This window comes from Hyaena hyaena, unplaced genomic scaffold, assembly GCF_003009895.1.
Source record: "Hyaena hyaena isolate Hyena2069 unplaced genomic scaffold, ASM300989v1 scaffold_505, whole genome shotgun sequence".
NCBI classification, from domain to species: domain Eukaryota; kingdom Metazoa; phylum Chordata; class Mammalia; order Carnivora; family Hyaenidae; genus Hyaena; species Hyaena hyaena.
The window spans coordinates 1,245,572-1,263,840 of record NW_024081134.1 but is presented as its reverse complement, the minus strand read 5'-3'; the positions used below and the strand labels follow the sequence as shown (position 1 = coordinate 1,263,840).

The following is an 18,269-nucleotide window of genomic DNA, read 5'->3' as shown; positions in this document are numbered from 1 at the left end:
CAGATGTGGTGAGGGTACTATGAACCCTGCTTTACATGATTAAGGGGAGTTGGGAAGAATTGTTCGTTCTTTACTGAGGACTCAGAAGAGCCAACTGCACAGAATGAGCTGTCGCAGAATTTGCCTTTAAAAAAGCATTTGACAGGGGCGCCTGGGTGGCTTAGTCGGTTAAGCGTCCGACTTCCGCTTAGGTCATGATCTCGCGGTTCGTGGGTTCGAGCCCCGCGTCGGGCTCTGTGCTGACTGCCAGCTCGGAGCCTGGAGCCTGTTTCAGTCTGTGACTCCCTCTCTCTCTGACCCTCCCCTGCTCATGCTGTCTCTCTCTCTCTCTCCTAGAAATAAATAAAACATAAAAAAAAAAAAAAAAGCATTCGACAGCTGAGTGCTCTGTTTCTACTCAGATTATATCGGTAAGACCAAAAAAAGTAAACAATATGGAGGAGACAGTAATCCAGACCATGCAGTTTTGTTGACTTGAGAAGGCCTTGATGAGTGCTGGTAGAGATGGGGAAGTCTATAGCCCTGTTCACAGCCTGCCTGGGGTAGAGGCTATGGGAGGCCAATGAGAGTCTGAGGCCTGGGGACCAGGTTTGAATCAAAGAGACAAGACCCTTTCTCAATCAAAGGGAAGATTATAAGAAAAGTCAAGAAATTCGAAGGACAATTTTTATTGTGAGACAATTTTCAGCATCTTACATCCATCTTATTGGGTACTCCCTGTGTGAATGGCTGGGAAACTCATCCTCGATATTTTAAGAGACAGGGAAACATTAGGTTCCTGTGGGAAGTTGTGCCCCCAAGGAAGGAGCCTCTAGAAGAGAGAGCCCAGGGGTTTCTCCTGGAGCTACGTCTGATGGCTGGATAAATCAGCAAGAGGCACTGGGCCTACTTGACCCTCCAGATAAATCACTCCTTCCTCTGCTAACATGCCAGGTGGTCTGAGAACAAATGACAAAAGGACAGCAAATCCAGTAAGGTGACAGGAAGAGTTCTGAAAAGAAAAAGGGCTGTAAAATGAGAGACTGTTAAAACATGCCTTGTTGAAGAGACGTAAAACACTCTAAGGGCAAAGACACAGTAAAAATATCAAAGGTGCGGGGGGAGTCCCTATTTCTGGCTACTTCTATTTATCCCTCCCCTTCTTCTTCCTGTCCCTGCTGCCCCACCCCCTTGTTTCCAGATCAGGAGAAACAAGAGCCAGCTGATATACTTCCAGTGAACAGCAAAATACCATCTCCCCCAGATGGAAGTATCTGGCTTCCCTCTGGGCAGCGGGAGACCAGGCCAGGAGGGCTGCAGAGTCCCAGGCTCTGGGTCCCCACTGGGCCCCAAGGCCAGTGGGCACAGCTGGGCAAGGGAACGCTTCAGGCACAGGTGGCTTGTGTGGACACCGCCCCGCTGGGCCTGGAGGAGTACTGTCTCTGCCCTCGGGGAGCTTGGGGAGGACAGGACACAGGACCCTAGAGCCACAGCAACCATTCCAGTCAAGTGGCCAGAGCTGGCTCGGAGCCTCAGACTGGGAGGGGCAAGAACAGAGAAAATGGCAGGATGGGGAACAGCCCCAGAAGGTGTCCCCAAAGAGAGGGGATGGCGGAACAGACTGGAAAGAGAAGCAGGGACTCTACTCACACATTTGTTTATTCCTCCACCTCTCCAACAAACATCTGTAGCACATACAAGACTCCAGACGCTGCTGAGGGATCAAGGACATGGGGGCACATGAACCCGGGAACCCTCACAATCCAGTGGAGAGAACAAGCACACCTGTAAGCAATGAGCCCTGAAATAAGGGCTGCGTTCACATGCGCACAAGTGGGTGTGTGAGCAGAGAGGGGTTTTGGGCCTTGACCTGGGTCCTGTGTGCGGCTTGGGGGCTGCTGGGAAGCTGGCAGGGGAAGGTACATGGGGCAGAGGGGCAGCCGGAAAGGGAAGAGAAGCCAAACCAGGATCAGCCCATCTTCCCACCTGGCTTAGCAGCTGGGAGCCCAGGGGAGGGGAAGGTGAGGGGTGAGGACAGTGGGGCTCACTCAGAGGGCTGGCTATGCCCGGCTCCGGGGTTTGGGGCTGCTGGGGGGTGGTGCTAGCAGGAGAGGAGCATCCTAACCTGAGAAAGGAGGGACAGGATGGGGCTGACTTGGAGGGGACACCAGGTGTTGAGTCAGGATGGGGGGTGAGGACAGGGGAGGCCCAGCAGCCAGGTGGGAGAAGCAGTCTGAGAAGGAGCAGGGGCTCCTTCAGTGTTTGAAATGAGGCCAAGTCTTTATGATGTTGTACAAAGCTTGCCCAGGAGACAGTGTATTGACAATATCACTGTGCCCCACCAGCAGGTAGTTGGGAGTTAAATACCCCTTGTCCACTGCACACTGGATCAGGTTCTGGGCTGCCTCCAGGGCTGCGGCATTGGGTGGCTTTTCTGCAAAACACATTTTATCCATCAATTCGCAGAGTCTCAATGTTACTTGCTTAGGGAAGGGACAAGCACGTAGATTCCAGTCTCCCTCTGTCCCTACCCCTACCACCACCACCAAATTCAGAGCCAACAAATTCATATTAATTGTGGCAGCCAAGCACGAAGAGAAAACAAAGTCATTTTGTTCTCTGATTCCTCCTTGCAAAGCTCTTTCCAGAAAGATCTAAACTGCGTTGGAAGAGACCTGCAGTACAATACAACACTCCTCAGCATGTACCGTGAGGCAGACTTGGCACCACTGGACCATCCACTATTTTCCCAGAGCAGGCAGTGGGGCTCCCCAACATTGCTTCCATGGTCACCAGGGAGGAGAATACATTTGCCAACTGACCCATAAAAATACCATGTTTGCAAAGGATGGTGTTCTTTCTTGCTTCATGCTTGCCTTGGGTATGGCTATAAAGACAGGGCTGAGTATGGGGACAGGTGGATTTGGGGAAAAGTTCTGCCTGGAAGGGACTCTGGGGGACCTGCATCCTATACTGAGAGTCCACTTTAAAGCTAAAATGTCCTAACCAACGCTGCCAGGTACCATAATGTTGTCTTTTCCCCCATGCTTTCCAGACATTGTACATGAAACTTCTTCCCCCCAGAATGCTCTCTGCCCCATGCTTACCCCTTACCTACAAAGTTGCCTATGAAGGCAATTCCTAGGGCAATATCATTGTATCCATAGGTGTGAGAGCCTTGGATATGCCAGCCAACTCCTTCATACACACCACCATCCTGCCCCACCAGGAAGCTGTGTTTGGATAAAGGAAAATAGAGGAAGTCACTTCTGGAAGGAGAATTCACTTCATTCACTCCTTGAATCATTAATTCATTCTTTCTTGCATTCATCAGGTATAGAGTGAACATGTCTTATGTGCCAGTGTATACAGAGACCAAACAACAACAGCAACAGCAGCAGCAGCAACAAAAACTTCATAGTTGCCGAACCTAAGAAGTAAAGATAATCAAAAGCAATAACAGCAACTTCAGTCCATTCCAACATGGTCTTTGTCCCCACAACTCCACGGAGTCTGACACCACCAAGGTGACCAGTGACTGTCTTGACACTAGAACAATGGAAACTTGTTTTTGTTCTGGTTACATTGACCCTCTTAGCCACTCTCTTTAAATGTTCTCTCCCCAGGGCTTCCAGGAGCCCACACCCTATTTTCCTCTGCTCTGCTGCTCCCCCCACCCAGGGTCCTCTGTCATCCACCTCCCTTTCCTCAAATATGGTGCTCCTCAGGACTCTGACTTTCCCCTTCTCTCTTGTCACTCAGCATATTCGCCTGGGACAGTTTCCAAGTCCCATGGGCTTTAATTACTATCTATAAAAACTAACATGTCCAAATGAACCCATCTTCTTCTGCAATTTTCTCAGTCAAAAGTGTGGACATCATCTGAATGACTCCACCTCTCTCTTCCTCTCCCAGTCCCATCCCATCATTGGTCACGTCTTATCATGATATGTGGCTATATCTCTGACCTTGATTCCTCCACTTCTCTCTACGCCAACTGCCACCCTGCTGTTCCAAGTCACCATCACCTGTTGTCTGGATTACATCAATAACTCCCTGCCCAGAGGTTCACTTCCTTCTAATCCATTCCTGGAACAGCACCTCAAGTGCTTTTGCTAAAATACAAACCCAAACATGAGGCATGACTTCCAGCTGCCTTTCAGATAGAGTCAGTCTGTCAGGACCAACTCCAAGATCCTCTGATATGGTCCCTGTTGGCTTCTCCAACCTTGCCTCTTACCAGTCCCCTTGCTGAAATGTATTTGTAGATATGAATTAAGCTCCTTTTAGTTCCTCAAGGATATGCCCTCTCTGGACCCCAGAGCCTAGTACATGCTGCTCCCCTAACCTGAAACACTCCTTACCCTTCTTTGCCTCACTAATCTCCACTCCTTACCCACATCAGAAACTTGATGCCCCTCCCTCTGGAAGCCTTTTCCTGTCACTGCCCACTCTACCAAAGTCTTGTTAGAGGATCATCCTCTGCGTATACTGTTCCTTATCTGTCACGGTGTCTAACACGAAGGATTGTCATTACTGTTCACTGTCTTCTCTGTACTACTCCATGAGGGAAGGAGCCATATCTATCTTGCCAAGCATCAAGCATATAACAGACACACAATAAATACTGGTTAAAATGTTAGCATATGGTGATCAAGAAGGACCTAACTGGAGACCATTCAATGTTAAAGATAACATACCATGAGGCTGGAGTGAAAGGGAGATACCATAAAATCAAGGAAAGAAGATGAGGTCCTTGAAGACTGAATGAAAAAGGAAAACTAACATTCCCTGAGCATCTGGTATTTTCCATTTGGAATTTCCAAATTTATGAACAACTCTCTCTTGTCTGTGCTAAATCATCATAGCAAGACTGTGGGAAATCCTGCAAAATGCAGCAACTATTTCTTTCTGTTTGCAAAGGCTGCTTTTAATTTTTTTAACTAAGTCTTTAATTTTAATTTTGGTATATTTAACATAGAGTGTGATATTAATTTCAGGTGTACAAAATAGTGATTCAACAATTCTATACATTACTCAGTGCTCATCGTAAGTGTACTCTTAATCCCCATCACCTATTTTACCCACCCCTCCATCCACCTCCTCTCTGGTAACAAACCATCAGTTTGTTCTCAATAATTAAAAGTATGTTTCTTGGTTTATTTCTCTCTCTTCTTTTTCTTTTGATTATTTGTTATGTTTCTTAAATCCCACTCAAAATTGATTAAATACCTAAATGTGAGACTTGAAACCATAAAAATCCTAGAAGAGAGCATAGGCAGTAATTTCTCTGACATCAGCCATAGCAACATCTTTCTAGATATTGCCTCTCCTGGGGCAAGGAAAACAAAAGCAAAAATAAACTATTGGAACTACATCAAAATTAAAAGCTGCAGAACAAAGGAAACAATCAACAAAACTAAAAGACTACCTATGGAATGGAAGAGGATATTTACAAATGACATATACAATAAATGGTTAGTATCCAAGGTACATAAAGAACTTACACAACTCAACACCAAAAAAAAAATACATAATCCAATTTAAAATGGGCAGGAGATGTGAACAGACATTTCTTTAAAGAAGACACCCAGATGTCAAAGGCTGCTTTTAAAATGGGAGTTAAAAGGACAAAAGCAACCAGCCCAGAATGACACATATGCAAAAGACACATCTGTACCTGAGACTACAGTTTTATTGTATCAAGTCATAGATGAGTAATCGAAATTTATGATATGCTAAACCTAAATTCTTTCTATAAAAATTCCAAGGCACCTTCCAAGTGGCTTCTGCTGTTCCACTAACTTAATGTGTTTCTTTATTATAGACCTGACATTAAAGGAACCAGAAAAGAACATTTTTATTTCACTTTATATCTTCAAATAGATAAGGTATTATTGTCCCTATTGCAGAAATGAGGCAAAAGAGGCCCAGGAAGGTGAAAAGTTTGTGTATCTATAAAATGGGGTAAATAATACCAGAGTTATTACAGGATTCTAACATCAGAGGGGGCAGGTTTGAGGTTGGACCAGACTAAGGATGGGGGTGAGCAAGGCCTGTGACCCTGAGTGGTTGGAGGGGATTGTATAAAAATGCACAATACTCTGATGGCTTTCCATAAAGATCTCATGGTCTTGCTTTACCATTATTGTCACTAATGTCTTTTCAGAGTCTTCCCAAACACTCATAGAGAATATGCACAGGAGAGATAACTAACCCTTAGCTATGCTCTGACTGATTCTCAGTCCAGAGCCTTGCTTGAATAAAATGTGATGTTTTATGTGAAGCACCCACTACTAAAGAAGGGCTCGATAAATATCAGTTCCTTCCCCAGCCTTCCTTCCTACAGTCCTGAAGAAGAGGAGAGCATATTTTCAATCCCTCTTACTGATATCCAATGTCACAGAAGTGCTGGGTGTCCATGTGGAAGGACTGTATATCTCGGACACGAATATGGCAGTCCATGGATACATTGCAGGTTGTATCAGCGGTGTGGATGATAATGACATATTTGGCTGGGAGGGTCATTTTAGGGCAGTGTGTCTCTCTGGCTTCCCATACTGACCGCAAGATGATGTTGGGGCAACCTGTGGTAAGGTAAAAAAACCAAGAGCATGGGAACACACATTGGTCCACTTATGGACAAACTCATAATCGCCCAACCTCTGGCACCCATTGCCACTTCCTGATGTGAGCTCTAGATGTGGAATTTAGAAAAGTCCAGATAGGGACTATCTGGGTCACGTGGCTAGAGCCAAGGGACAGAGGCAAAAATTTACAGTTTCTGATAACAACTGTGGAAATCATTATATGAACAGAAGGGAAAGGACTGTTAATTGTACAGAGGCATGGCCATTTTATTCAAAAGACAAAGTATGCCTACCTGCTTGATGTATTGCAAATGTATTGCAATGTATGTATTGCAGGTGTGTGGACCTATGAAACAGGACAGTGTGCAGAAATCAGCTGTGTCTCTGAACTGATCATGTGTATATGGAAATAGTTCAAAATATATAAAAACTCTACAAATACTAAAAATATCATTATTGAAGACAGCATCCATCTGAAGGCCAGAAACACTTTATTTAAAAAAAAAAGGCTTAATAAAAATATCCTTGAGTCCAAGAAAAGGCCCATCTCTAGCAGAGAGCTAGATAAATTGTACTGGTTTTAGGTCACTACTTGTCCACTCCAAAATAGCACATGATTTTCATTACCCAACTTCTTGGAATATTCATTCTGATGTCAGTGTTACCTGTTGACTTATTTTTCTCAGTGTTGTGGTCATGTTGCAGGATGGCTGGATTTTGCACTTAGAATGCTCTGTGTGTGTGTGTGTGTGTGTGTGTGTGTGTGTGTGTGTGTAGCTTACCTAGTATACACAAACATGTATAAATGTTTGCCCCATCTCATTCCCATGTTTTCTTTTTCTCCATAACTTTGATGCAATCTGACATCATATGTAGTTTACTTGTTGAGCTCTTCATTTTCTGTCTTTCTTCACTGAAGTGTGCAAATTTGTATTTGTTCACAGCTGTATTCTCAGTTCCTAGAATAGTGCCTCATATTCAGTAAATATCTGTTGCTTGAATGAAAATGTGTGCACGTATATACTGATATCAAGAATGGCCTCATGGCTATATCACTCTAGTGGGAAGGAGAGGGGGCCAGGAAGGTGGCCTGTCAGAAATTTTTGGATCTCAGCAGGAGATGTTCTTGATCCAAGAAGCCAGTGAACACCAATAGGGCACAGCATTCTCTTATGTGGTTGAGTGGTAACTGGGAGGAAAGTGAGGCAAGATTAAGGATCTTACCTTTCCTAGGCATCACTGGCTTTTGAGGGGCCAGACAGACCTCTTCATCCAAGATGAGTGGCTGAATATACCTGGGTGACAGACGACCCTTCTGGATGGCATAGGAGATCAGGTTCTCTGCAGCTGATAAGGCAGCAGGGCTGAGACTGCTTCCTGAAAGAGGATAACATGGAACCAAGAACTATCAGCAAGACATTCCAGCCTGACTTAGACCTGGGAGAGGATAAGATGTCACCTAACCCTGAATAACTGATAGATGGGAAGAGAGGAAACTAGTCCAGTAGCCAAAATGAGGCCTAAGAGAAAACTAGCTACTTGGACAGAGCTCTTGGAAGTCAGTCAAATTGGTCATCTCTCCCAATTGCCAAACTAGGACTTTATTTATGCTCCAATTCTAGGTGAAAGAGCTGGGCAGCAATTAAAGCTACATGCAAAGGAAGGCCAACTTGACTAAGTCAGGTATGCCCTAGCATGCAGGAAAAGGGAACAGAATTTAGGAGCTCCTACAATCAGGCATGTGGCAAGTGTACTTTATATCCATTAACTCATATACTTCTCACTGAAAACCTCCAAGATAAATGCTATTCCTAGCCTCAGTTGGAAAATGATGATCCTGGAAGGTACCAGTTATTCACCTACTAGCTCTTAACTCTGGTGGTTTTTTTGTTTGTTTTGTTTTTTGTTTTTTCCTTCTTGAGCTCTCCTCTGTTTTGCAGGGGGCTAGAAACCTCAAGCCACATTTCCCAGAATTACTTGCTGCCAGCTGTGGCTGGGATCTGCCACTCCAGCAAGACAGAAGCCATGCTTTTCTGCCTCTGCCATCCATAGGTGTAGACTCAGTGTCATAAAACTTCAAATTCCAGAAGTAATGGTAAGAACTGAGAGCTTAAGCAGTGTCCTGCACACAGGAGTGCAGACCAGAGAGGAAGAAAAGAATAATAAAAATGCCATGTCATAGAATCCAAGGGAGAAAAGAACTCAAGAGAACTGATGGGGCATCTGGGGGACTCAGTTGGTTAAGCATCTGACTTTGGCTCAGGTCATGATATCACAGTTCATGGGTTTGAGGCCCACATCAGGCTCTGTCTGTGCTGGCAGCTCAGAGCCTGGAGCTTATTTCAGATTGTGTGTCTCCCTCTCTCTCTCTGTCCCTCCCCCAATCATGCTCTGTCTGTCTCTCAAAAGTAAACATTAAAAGAGAGAGAGAGAGAGAGAGAGAGAGAGAGAGAAGGGTGATGGTCAGAGAGGATGAATATGTTGTAGACTGGAGAAACAAGAGTGTGAAGATGAGGGAGTGAAGGAAGAAAGTGTGGAAAACTCTGGCAGAGGGTCTGAGGAGACAACCATTACCAATCTTATTGCCAAAGAAGGCGATTCCCAGGGAGATGTTGTTGTAGCCCTGGGTGTGCACGCCTTGGATGTCCCAGCCGACACCTTCATACACCCTGCCGTCGTCTCCAACCAGGAAGCTGCAGAGCAAGGGAACATGTATTTAATGTAAATTAAAGAAGACCTCTCACCCACCCTTACAGTGGAAAAGGGTTCTAGAGGCTCATCAATAAGTACTACGCTTTAAGTACCTAACATTGGGACATAAATAACCCTTTTAGATTTCTAAGAGATGTGGGAATATACTTTAAATTACGTTGTGACTTAACTTACATGTGTTTCCCAAAACCTCACTTTAAAAATACTTAGTTGGCAAACTGAGGGCAGATGGGGTGGGGGAGAGGGGAAGTGGGGTGATGGGCATAGAGGAGGGCACTTGTGGGGATGAGCACTGGGTGTTATACGGAAACCAATTTGACAATGAACTATTAAAAATAATTATTGAATAGAATTTACTGTGGGAAAATACAGTAGTTTTCAATAATTTGCTTTTTACCTTCTAAAATAATCTTGGAAAACCATGTACCTTCCAAGTTGACAAGTACTTTTATTGTATGTTTAAATTGTTGCAAAGGACAGAACTTCAAGTATGTTAAAAATATATAATTTAAAAATAAAACCCTTTTATATATATTTGATAAAATCTAAAAAATCTAAATAAATAAATAGATAAATAAAAATACTTAACTTGGTTCTGGGGCACCAGGGTGGCTCAGTCAGCTAAATGTCTGGCTTCGGCTCAGGCCATGATCTCATAGCTCATGGGTTCGAACCCGCATCTGTGCTGACAGCTCAGAGCCTGGAGCCTGCTTCAGGTTCTGTGTCTCCCTCCATCTCTCTCTCTCTTTCTGCCTCTCCCCTACTCACGCTCTGTCTCTCTCAAAAGTAAATAGACATTTTTTAAAAATTAAAAAAAATAATAGGTTGGTTCAAAGTGGAATTCAAATGTGTGACTCTTAAACACCTGAGGAAATTATTTCAACACTTTCCCAGGGCAATGAAAATTCATCCATCCTATTTTTAAATTATAGGAGAAAGCACATAAACACTTAAAATAAACAACTGGAATTCAGGAATCCCTTAATATTGGCTTTTCCTTCAGTTTCTCCTTAGGAATACCTGTAAGCTCTTCCCTATCACAAAAATTTGTTTAGAATATTCCTTTTTTCCAGTTTCTTTTAAAACCAATGTATCTATTCTTTTGTTCTACTTCCTCCCACTTTTCTGTCTCTCTATAATTTTCTTACCCTCCACTTCCCAACCACACTCCAGAAATTATGCTTTCACTGCTCTTGCCACATTCTAGTTTTCATAGACTGAGTTTCCACAGCATATGGAGCACAGAAAGAACACTTTCTCGAGGTTGCCTGAAGGCCCTGAATGAAAGTGAGCCCACCTCCTGCACTGCACTGATGTGGCCTGGGGGTCAGCTGGGGCCTCCGTATGTCCACTGATCTGGGCAGACTTTGCTGCCCAGACTTTCAGTAGGTGCGTCTGCCACTCTGCAGCAGCCTTTCATTAGTCTAATGTGAACAGCCACTTATGGCAACAGTACAAACTGGAGATTATGTGTGCCTATATACACGTCTTCCCTTAAAAATTTTTTTAAGTTTATTTTTATTTATTTTGAGGGAGAGTGTGTGTGTGTGCGCATAGGGAGGGGCAGAGAGAGAGGAAGAGAGAGAATCCCAAGCAGGCTCCCCAATGACTCAAGGCTCCATCTCACAAACCATGAGATCATGACCTGAGCTGAAAACAAGTCAGATGCTGAACTGCCACCCAGGTGCTCCTATCCTCATTTTAAGGGGAAAAGAAGAGGTTCTGGGTCTCCACTGATAATTCTAAGGACCTCTCCATACCTCACACTTGTTTTAACATGGGGTTCTCCCCTCTCAGTCCCCACCACCACTCCCCATATGATCGATCGGACCTCAGTGGGAGGTGGCTTTCCAAGGAAGGAACCCCGTGGGAGAGTGCTGCTCACTGCCTGTGTGTAGACTGCTGGAGCAGCAGGCACTCTGAACAGTTCTAGTTCCACCCTCCCTAACTGAACAAATTCTCTGCATTGTCTAATCATGGCACCCTTACCTTTGACATGGGGGTGGTGATGTTTCTCATTCCTCAGAGTGGATGGGAGGGCCTAGGTAATGTTTATGAAGATCTTTGTAAACTGTGATGTTCTGGGGCCTCCAAGAGCAACTGTAGTTACTACACAACCTCCCTTACATGTTCTGGGGCCCCTCCGGTGTCCAAGGCCACCTGTGAATAAATGGCTCAGAGCCAACCCTCCTAAATGCCTCTGAGGATTCTGGATTTTGTTCATTTGTTTTAACATTTTTTACTCATTATAAGAACAACACGAGTGGGATGGTAGGAAACTAGACAAGGGAAATTGGGTGGCCCCCTGAGAGGCAGACTTGAATGTGGTTCGAGGACCCACCCATTCTCTTACTTGTAGGCCACATCGCACCAGCCTCTGGTGTAGACAGAATGGGACTGAAGGCCCCGAAGCCTCTGGCTGCAAACATCCTGCTCCTGGCACTCCATCCCTGTGAGCTGGTTTGTGATGACATAGGCCACAGGTGGGGTCAGCTGGGCCCTGCAGGTCAGTGACCTTGCTCCCCACTCCTTGCGGGAGACAATGGTGGGAGCTTCTGCAAGGGGACCACAGGATGCATACATATCGCAGGAACTATTATTCCTTCTGCAGGCCTGGGAGAGTCCCCTGGAGGCCATCACCACCCACAGCGTCCCCTCCCCACGTCCATACCCTGTTCTAGCTAAAACCAGTCCCCATGCAGACTCTACCAGCCTCAAAAGTAAAGCTGTCTTGTTTTTCATATACTCCCTCATTGTATATCCTAAGGACAAATCCCCCTCGGCCCCACCCTGGCCTGCTGTGCACTCCTCACCTCCTGAAGGCAGCCCCTGTGACACTCTGTGCTAATGGGGGCTCTGGGCTGCCATCTCTTAATGCACCTCAGTATGAATGCATTGTCCTCACTGGCACTTGCCCTGGGTCTCTGACCTGTCTTTTGTCTGGGCCTCCCCTCAGAATGGTGACTCTCTGAGGAAAGCTCTACCTCACTCCTCAGATTAGAGCCCTTAGGAAGTTCCCTGAGTGTCAAGGTACCTGTCTTTCTTCCATGTGAAAATGCACTGTGGGCAGGGCTGAGAGACCCACACAGGACCCCAGGCCCTGAGGGCTCATTTACTATCTTCATGTTGGAAGCACCTGGGAGCTTTCTGAGGGATAGGGTGTCTCTATTCTTCTACTGACAGCTGGGGACTGGGGGCCTTGTTCTTGGTCCCTGGGCTTTCCCTCCTTCCTGGAATCCACCTTTGCCTGAGGAGTCAGGACAATCTATGGGAGTCATTGGCAGATGAGCCTTGTGGGATTCAATGCCACCTATCAACCCAGCCCAGGCATAATTAAGTCCTGAGAAACACTGCTAGCCACCGGAGCTAACCCCAAAACACCTCACCATTTCGACTCTTGTGAATGAGCTGAGAGATGCCAACAAACAAGTCCAGAAGCCCCTCTGACAATCCGCTGGCTTGGGTTTCATTCCAGGAGAACAGTGGGGAATCCCCTGCAAAGGAAAATTACACTTAGTGCTGGACCTCGGAAAATACCTGGACCAGTGAAGAAGCATGGACTTGACATCCCCACCCCAAAGCCCACAGCCTCTCTACTCCCCCAAGTTCCCTGACATCTTCTAGGATACAACACAAACGAGAACTACAGATGCTTCTGGCTTCACCCCACCTCTCCCTCTCACATCTGTCCCAATGAGGTCTTTATCCCCTCCCAAATTCCCTCCATTCCAGGGCCACTGCCATCTCTCCTGCCCCCTCGTCTGAGCAGCTCTAGTTCTCCTGGCTCACCTACATACCTATGCTCAGATCAGAGGGTCATATATCAAGGTGGTCATCATTATTTGGTGGTAACATGACACATGTATCAAGCATGTATTGATCCAGATAAGGTTCTTGAAATACAGAAATTTGCAGATTGTTGTGACTGTCCTAACAAACTAGATTTTTGAGATAAGATTAATTAAGGATTAGTCATCATCAACATGCTTCTTCTGCCTGTTCAGAACCAGAGATCATAGGAGAAAAATCTATAGCAGTAGTGTCACCTACATCACCTCCCACAGGCCAGCTCTGTAGTTTACAAAGCACTTTCAAGAGTCTTATCAGATTTGTGGCTTAAAACAAGTATATGTGATAGGCAAAGAAAATTAACTACTCCCTCAACACAAAGGAGAAACTAAGGCTCAGAGAGGTTAAGTTACTTGTCTAAGATGATATGCGGTTAAGCCATGGACTTGGATTCAAACCTAGGTTGTCTGACCCAAGCTGCATTCACTGCCACTATACTCAGTGGCATCCCCAAAGCTGTCAGATGACCTTGGATAAGTCACTGCTGCAATGGAGCCCAGCTTGTATCTTTGTCTATAAGTCAAGGTCACTAAGGGTCTCCATTCTGTCCTTCTGTGAAATCAACAGGAGCAAATTATGACCATGACACTAAGACCAAGGTGTGCTGGGCAGGCTGGGGAGACTACTGAGGACTGGAGCCACTCTCAGCAGGGCAGGGGACACCTGAGCTAGGCACTAATGGGGAGAAAGGACTGGCCAGAAGGAGCAATCAATGAGCGATGAAGAGGATAACTTACAAATAGTACCAAAAGCACTTCTGAACCAATAAAAGAAAACTCACCCCCGACCTGGAAATCCTGAGCAGAGAAGATAAGAAGCAACAGCAGCATCCTCATGTGGTTCCAGGGTGCCAACAGGGTTAGTGTGGAGCTTGGCCCTGGGAAAGATGCTGACAGTTAATCCAGCTGTGCTCACTACTCAGACAGGGCACTGCATGGCACCTCTGCCTGCTTCTCTACCAAACTGAGAGCCAGCACCTGCCTAGGGGTCTCAGGGTCTCCAGCACAGAGGTTGACCCTCAGCAGGTGCTCAGTAAAGGTGAGGGTGCTAACAGCTCTTGCCCAAAGTTACCCAACCAGTAGTGCAGATCAGGATTCATACCCAGATATGACTCCACAGCTTCTGCCTGGAATTTCCCCACAGTCTATCCAAGTTTCTGATGCTGGAGATTCTCAACGTGGGCCCAAGAGGTTAAACCCCAGGATCCCTGTGGTCCTTTCTGACTGCAGGAATCTTTCTGGATCTCTTGGAAAGGAATGAATTGCTTGTTTATGCTCAATCAAAATGAAATACCAGTTCCCTAAGATGACAACCAAAACATCAACTTTTCTCCTGGTTATCCTACTGAGAAATGATAGAGGGAAGTTTCAGATAAAATGAGGTATAGCATTACCCTCCAGAGTTTTCATATTATAATCAATTCTCCCCAGATGGAAAATGTTTAGAACCATAGTTTAAGACCTGAGCATATAGAAGCTTCCTGGATAAGAACAAGCAATCTCTTGGTGAGTAACACCCAGGACTCCATTCATTTGGGAAAAACTGTCACTGAGGATGAAATGAGCCCACTGCAGATGACAGCAGGTACCTAATAAGCATGTGGGAAAGTGTTCAGCCTTCCTTTTTAGCCAAATGAGAAGTAAGGATTAATTTGTCCAGTATGGAAGCCCTGTGGCTGGCCTCCCAGAAAACAAGTTGGCCTTTTGCAAAGCTATTTAGAAACCAGCAATCAATTCTGGTCAACAGGAGCTTTGGATCCTGGTCACTTGCTCATTGTACTTTCCCAACCATAAGTGTTTAGGTGGCAAATGCTGTCCTGAGCATGTCATATCACACAGCTGAAATTGCAAGGCTTGAGCCCAGCCCCTCATCACACCAGGGCAGAGACTAGTAGCACCTCCCACCCCTATCTCCAATCACAAACACTGAGATGGCAGGATTGCCTGGTGTCAGGGTTCATCGGCCTTGGTTCACACTGCTCTGCATTCTGTATCCTTAAAATTGAGATGCAATAGAACAGGGGCCAAGTGAGACATAACCAATAGGGATTCAGAGCTAGACAGAAAGGAAAGAAATTGAGTAGAGTTAACTCCAGGACCCACAACCTTGGCAAGAAAGACCCAGGCATGGTTGAACTAAACTCATTTAGAATTTAAAATAGAAATTTTTTTATTTGGGGGAAGAGTTCAAGAAGGAAGATCAAGGAACTTTCTCTACCTTGTTAACATTTTAACTAGATAGAGTCCAGTCCCTTCCAAGGGAGAGGGCTTCTCAACAAGAGACACACTCACAGCCATACTCAGAAATACCTGTGGGTCCCGTGCTGTCCCAGCTCCACAGGTCAGGGTGCAGGTGGCCCCCCCTTTATTAGCTGGCAATTCCTTCCTTCAGACTTGGCTTCTGGCCCTGCCCTCCTTCTCCAGCAGCCACCTCCCAGGCCGTCAGGATGCCTCTCACCAGAGGGCACTCCCTCCCTGTAAGGGAGCAGTTGGGCCCTGGCTTTCTGGAGAAAAGAAGAACACCTAGATTCCTAATAGAAAGTAGAGAGGGGGCAGAGTTCTGAGGCTCTCAGCAGAACTGAGAAGCAGGGCAACCAAAGTAATTGGGAGAGACCAGACTCAAGCTGAGAGCAAGGCCTCACCCTGTGAATAAGCCCAAGTACCGCCTCCCTGGGAAAGGACATGATTGCCCAAGGCTCCCTGAGCTTGTTTCCTAATCCCCAGCCTCTGGAAAGCCCAGCCAACCCATCATCTGGGGACTTTTTTACCTTGGAGGCAGATCTGCTCCAGGATTGTCAAGGCTGTAGATGGAAGTCATTCAACAACACCCCACGCTATCCTGCCTATACCACCTGGGCCACCAGCAGGGGTAGGATGGGGGCAAAGAAATAAAAAGCTACATTCCAGGAGGCAGCGCACAATGTGCCATCATTATTAGACCTTCTTTGACTCTGTGGCCAGGTGGACCATGCATCCACTACCTCCACCTCAGTATCAAACTGAAACAAATACCTTAAGAAGCATCCTATAAATCAAAGCTCTCCACCTCTTCACTCACTCCTGACAGTCATCTCAGTCTTCAGCTCTGGTCTCCCAGAATCCCCTTCTCTGAGGAGGGATCTTCTCTGGAGAGATCTATAGATAAGACTTTCCTGTCATTCTCTGCCAAGGGTACTTGAGTTGCAGTCACCTGAAATGTGACTACTCAGACCAGAGATCTTGAAAAGCACACTGCCCACTTGAGATTCTACTTGGATGAATCTATGTTCTACACACTGGGCTCTGTTAAAAAAAAAAAAAAAAAAATTCATCTGAGTACACTTGAAGACCTAACTGGCTTTATTAAATGATCCTCAAATCAGGTAGCATTCCATCTAGCAAGAAGAGGGGAGCTCTAAGGACTTGTACAAAATGAAAGGTAGATGTTACATTCTTAATATAAAAAAATATTAGGGCTATCAAAAGATTTCAGATCATTCATGACTACCAAGTTTAAAGGTTTCAGAGAAAAAGTACCACAGAATTTGCTAGAAAAAATATTAGTATCTTTTGAGGAGAACTCTTAAGTATTCTATACGTATTTGCAGTATTATTGTATTTTGGCTATGTCACACCTTCAAATCAAAATCATCTTATTGGGGTGCCTGACTGACTCAGTTGGTAGAGCATGGGACTTGTGATTTTGAGTAGAGTTTACCTGGGGGTAGAGTTTACTTTAAAAAAAAAAACACTAAAAATTAAAAAAATCACATTCATTCAATTAATTTGCACACAATTATAAGGAATTTACTCTAGGTAAAAATCATTATCCAAGTATAGTTAAAACAAGAATCAAATTCACTTTCAAGGAGTTAATAATATAGTGTGGGACACTGACTCAAACACCAATAATAATGATGACAATGAGGTGAAATATGAAGATCCATCTTGTCTGTAAAGTGATATATAAGTTAGGGAATTACAAGGAGGAATGAGGAGGCCAGGAATGGGTTACTATGTCAGGAACTGAAATTAAAATTAAAATATTAAATAAGCTAAAAACTATATCCCTGTAGTTTCATGCTTAGACTCAACAATGTAATGAAATGTTGGGAAAGGGAATTGTTAGAAGTACCAGAGATCGGGAATATAAAAGGAATTGTCAGGACTCTCAATTTGGCAGTGGATGTAGTCCCCAGAGATGAGGAGCTCTGTGACTAGTGAGAAATGGGGTGAAATCAGGAGAAGGCATGTGGAGTTGATAAGGTTTAAGAAAGCAAGACAACAGAAGTGTTCTCAGCATGAATGTCAAAGCAGCCTGGAGGCCACGGGGATAATCAGATCTTGATCTGGACGGAGCCCAAAGGGTAGGGCCCTGGTCTGAAGACACCTTTAGGTCATGAAGAGTATGCTGAGACCTTGGGATAAACAAAAGACAAGGCAGAATGTATAGACAGTGATGGTGTTGGACAGTGTCATGGAGTTTGCAGACAATCATAACATAATATATTGAGGTTACAGAAAGTACTCTGGAAGCAGACATGGGATGAAGGGAGAGCATGAAGAGGCAGAGGGTTGGAATTTATTCTTCATCAGGCTAGACTTAAGATCCACCCCTGACAGCCTGTAACTCTTCTCCAGCCTGTAACTCTTCTCCAGCCATGGATCCTCTGTGCAGGAGAGGGGAGGTCCATGTACACAGACAGGATCGGGGTGTGTTCTGCTGGTAGTAGCAAGTAAACCTGAACTCATAAAATGGTAAAGAGATAACAGCACAGAATACTTCAAGGTTCACAGTGCCATGACCAGTGGAGTCCAGAATATCTTGTGGTCTGGCCCCCATGGCTGGGTCTCTCCTCATGAGAAGTCAGGGGACTGAGTCAATCGTCTGTCTCTTTCTCCTCACTCCATGACCTCTAGAGATAAAAACTGAATTTTTTGCCTCTCCAAAAGCAAAATGCTCACCTTTAAGTAAAGACATTTTGACATTTTGATTCATTAGTTTGTTTTCAGTGTCCTAAGTTTTTATTTGCAATGAAAATTCTCATCCCTTCTCAAACTACCCAAGCCCCAAGGTGTCCTATTATCATCTTCACTTGACATATAAGTGAACTGAGAGAATTAATGTGTGAATTTAGCCTCAGGAACCAGGATCTAAACA

At 45.1% G+C, this 18,269-nt stretch overlaps 1 protein-coding gene across 1 annotated transcript; it reads right to left on the bottom strand.

The window, feature by feature from the left end:
• Positions 1–1,620: 1,620 nt before the first annotated feature.
• On the bottom strand, positions 1,621–13,960 carry PGLYRP3 (peptidoglycan recognition protein 3). The gene is made up of 8 exons (XM_039254933.1): positions 13,912–13,960; positions 12,668–12,775; positions 11,635–11,836; positions 9,144–9,262; positions 7,794–7,946; positions 6,368–6,566; positions 3,094–3,212; positions 1,621–2,413 (listed from the first exon to the last, which is right to left on the bottom strand). Exons 1-8 carry the CDS (start codon positions 13,958–13,960, stop codon positions 2,235–2,237), a joined length of 1,128 nt encoding a protein of 375 aa, XP_039110864.1. The 3' UTR covers positions 1,621–2,234.
• Positions 13,961–18,269: the final 4,309 nt, after the last annotated feature.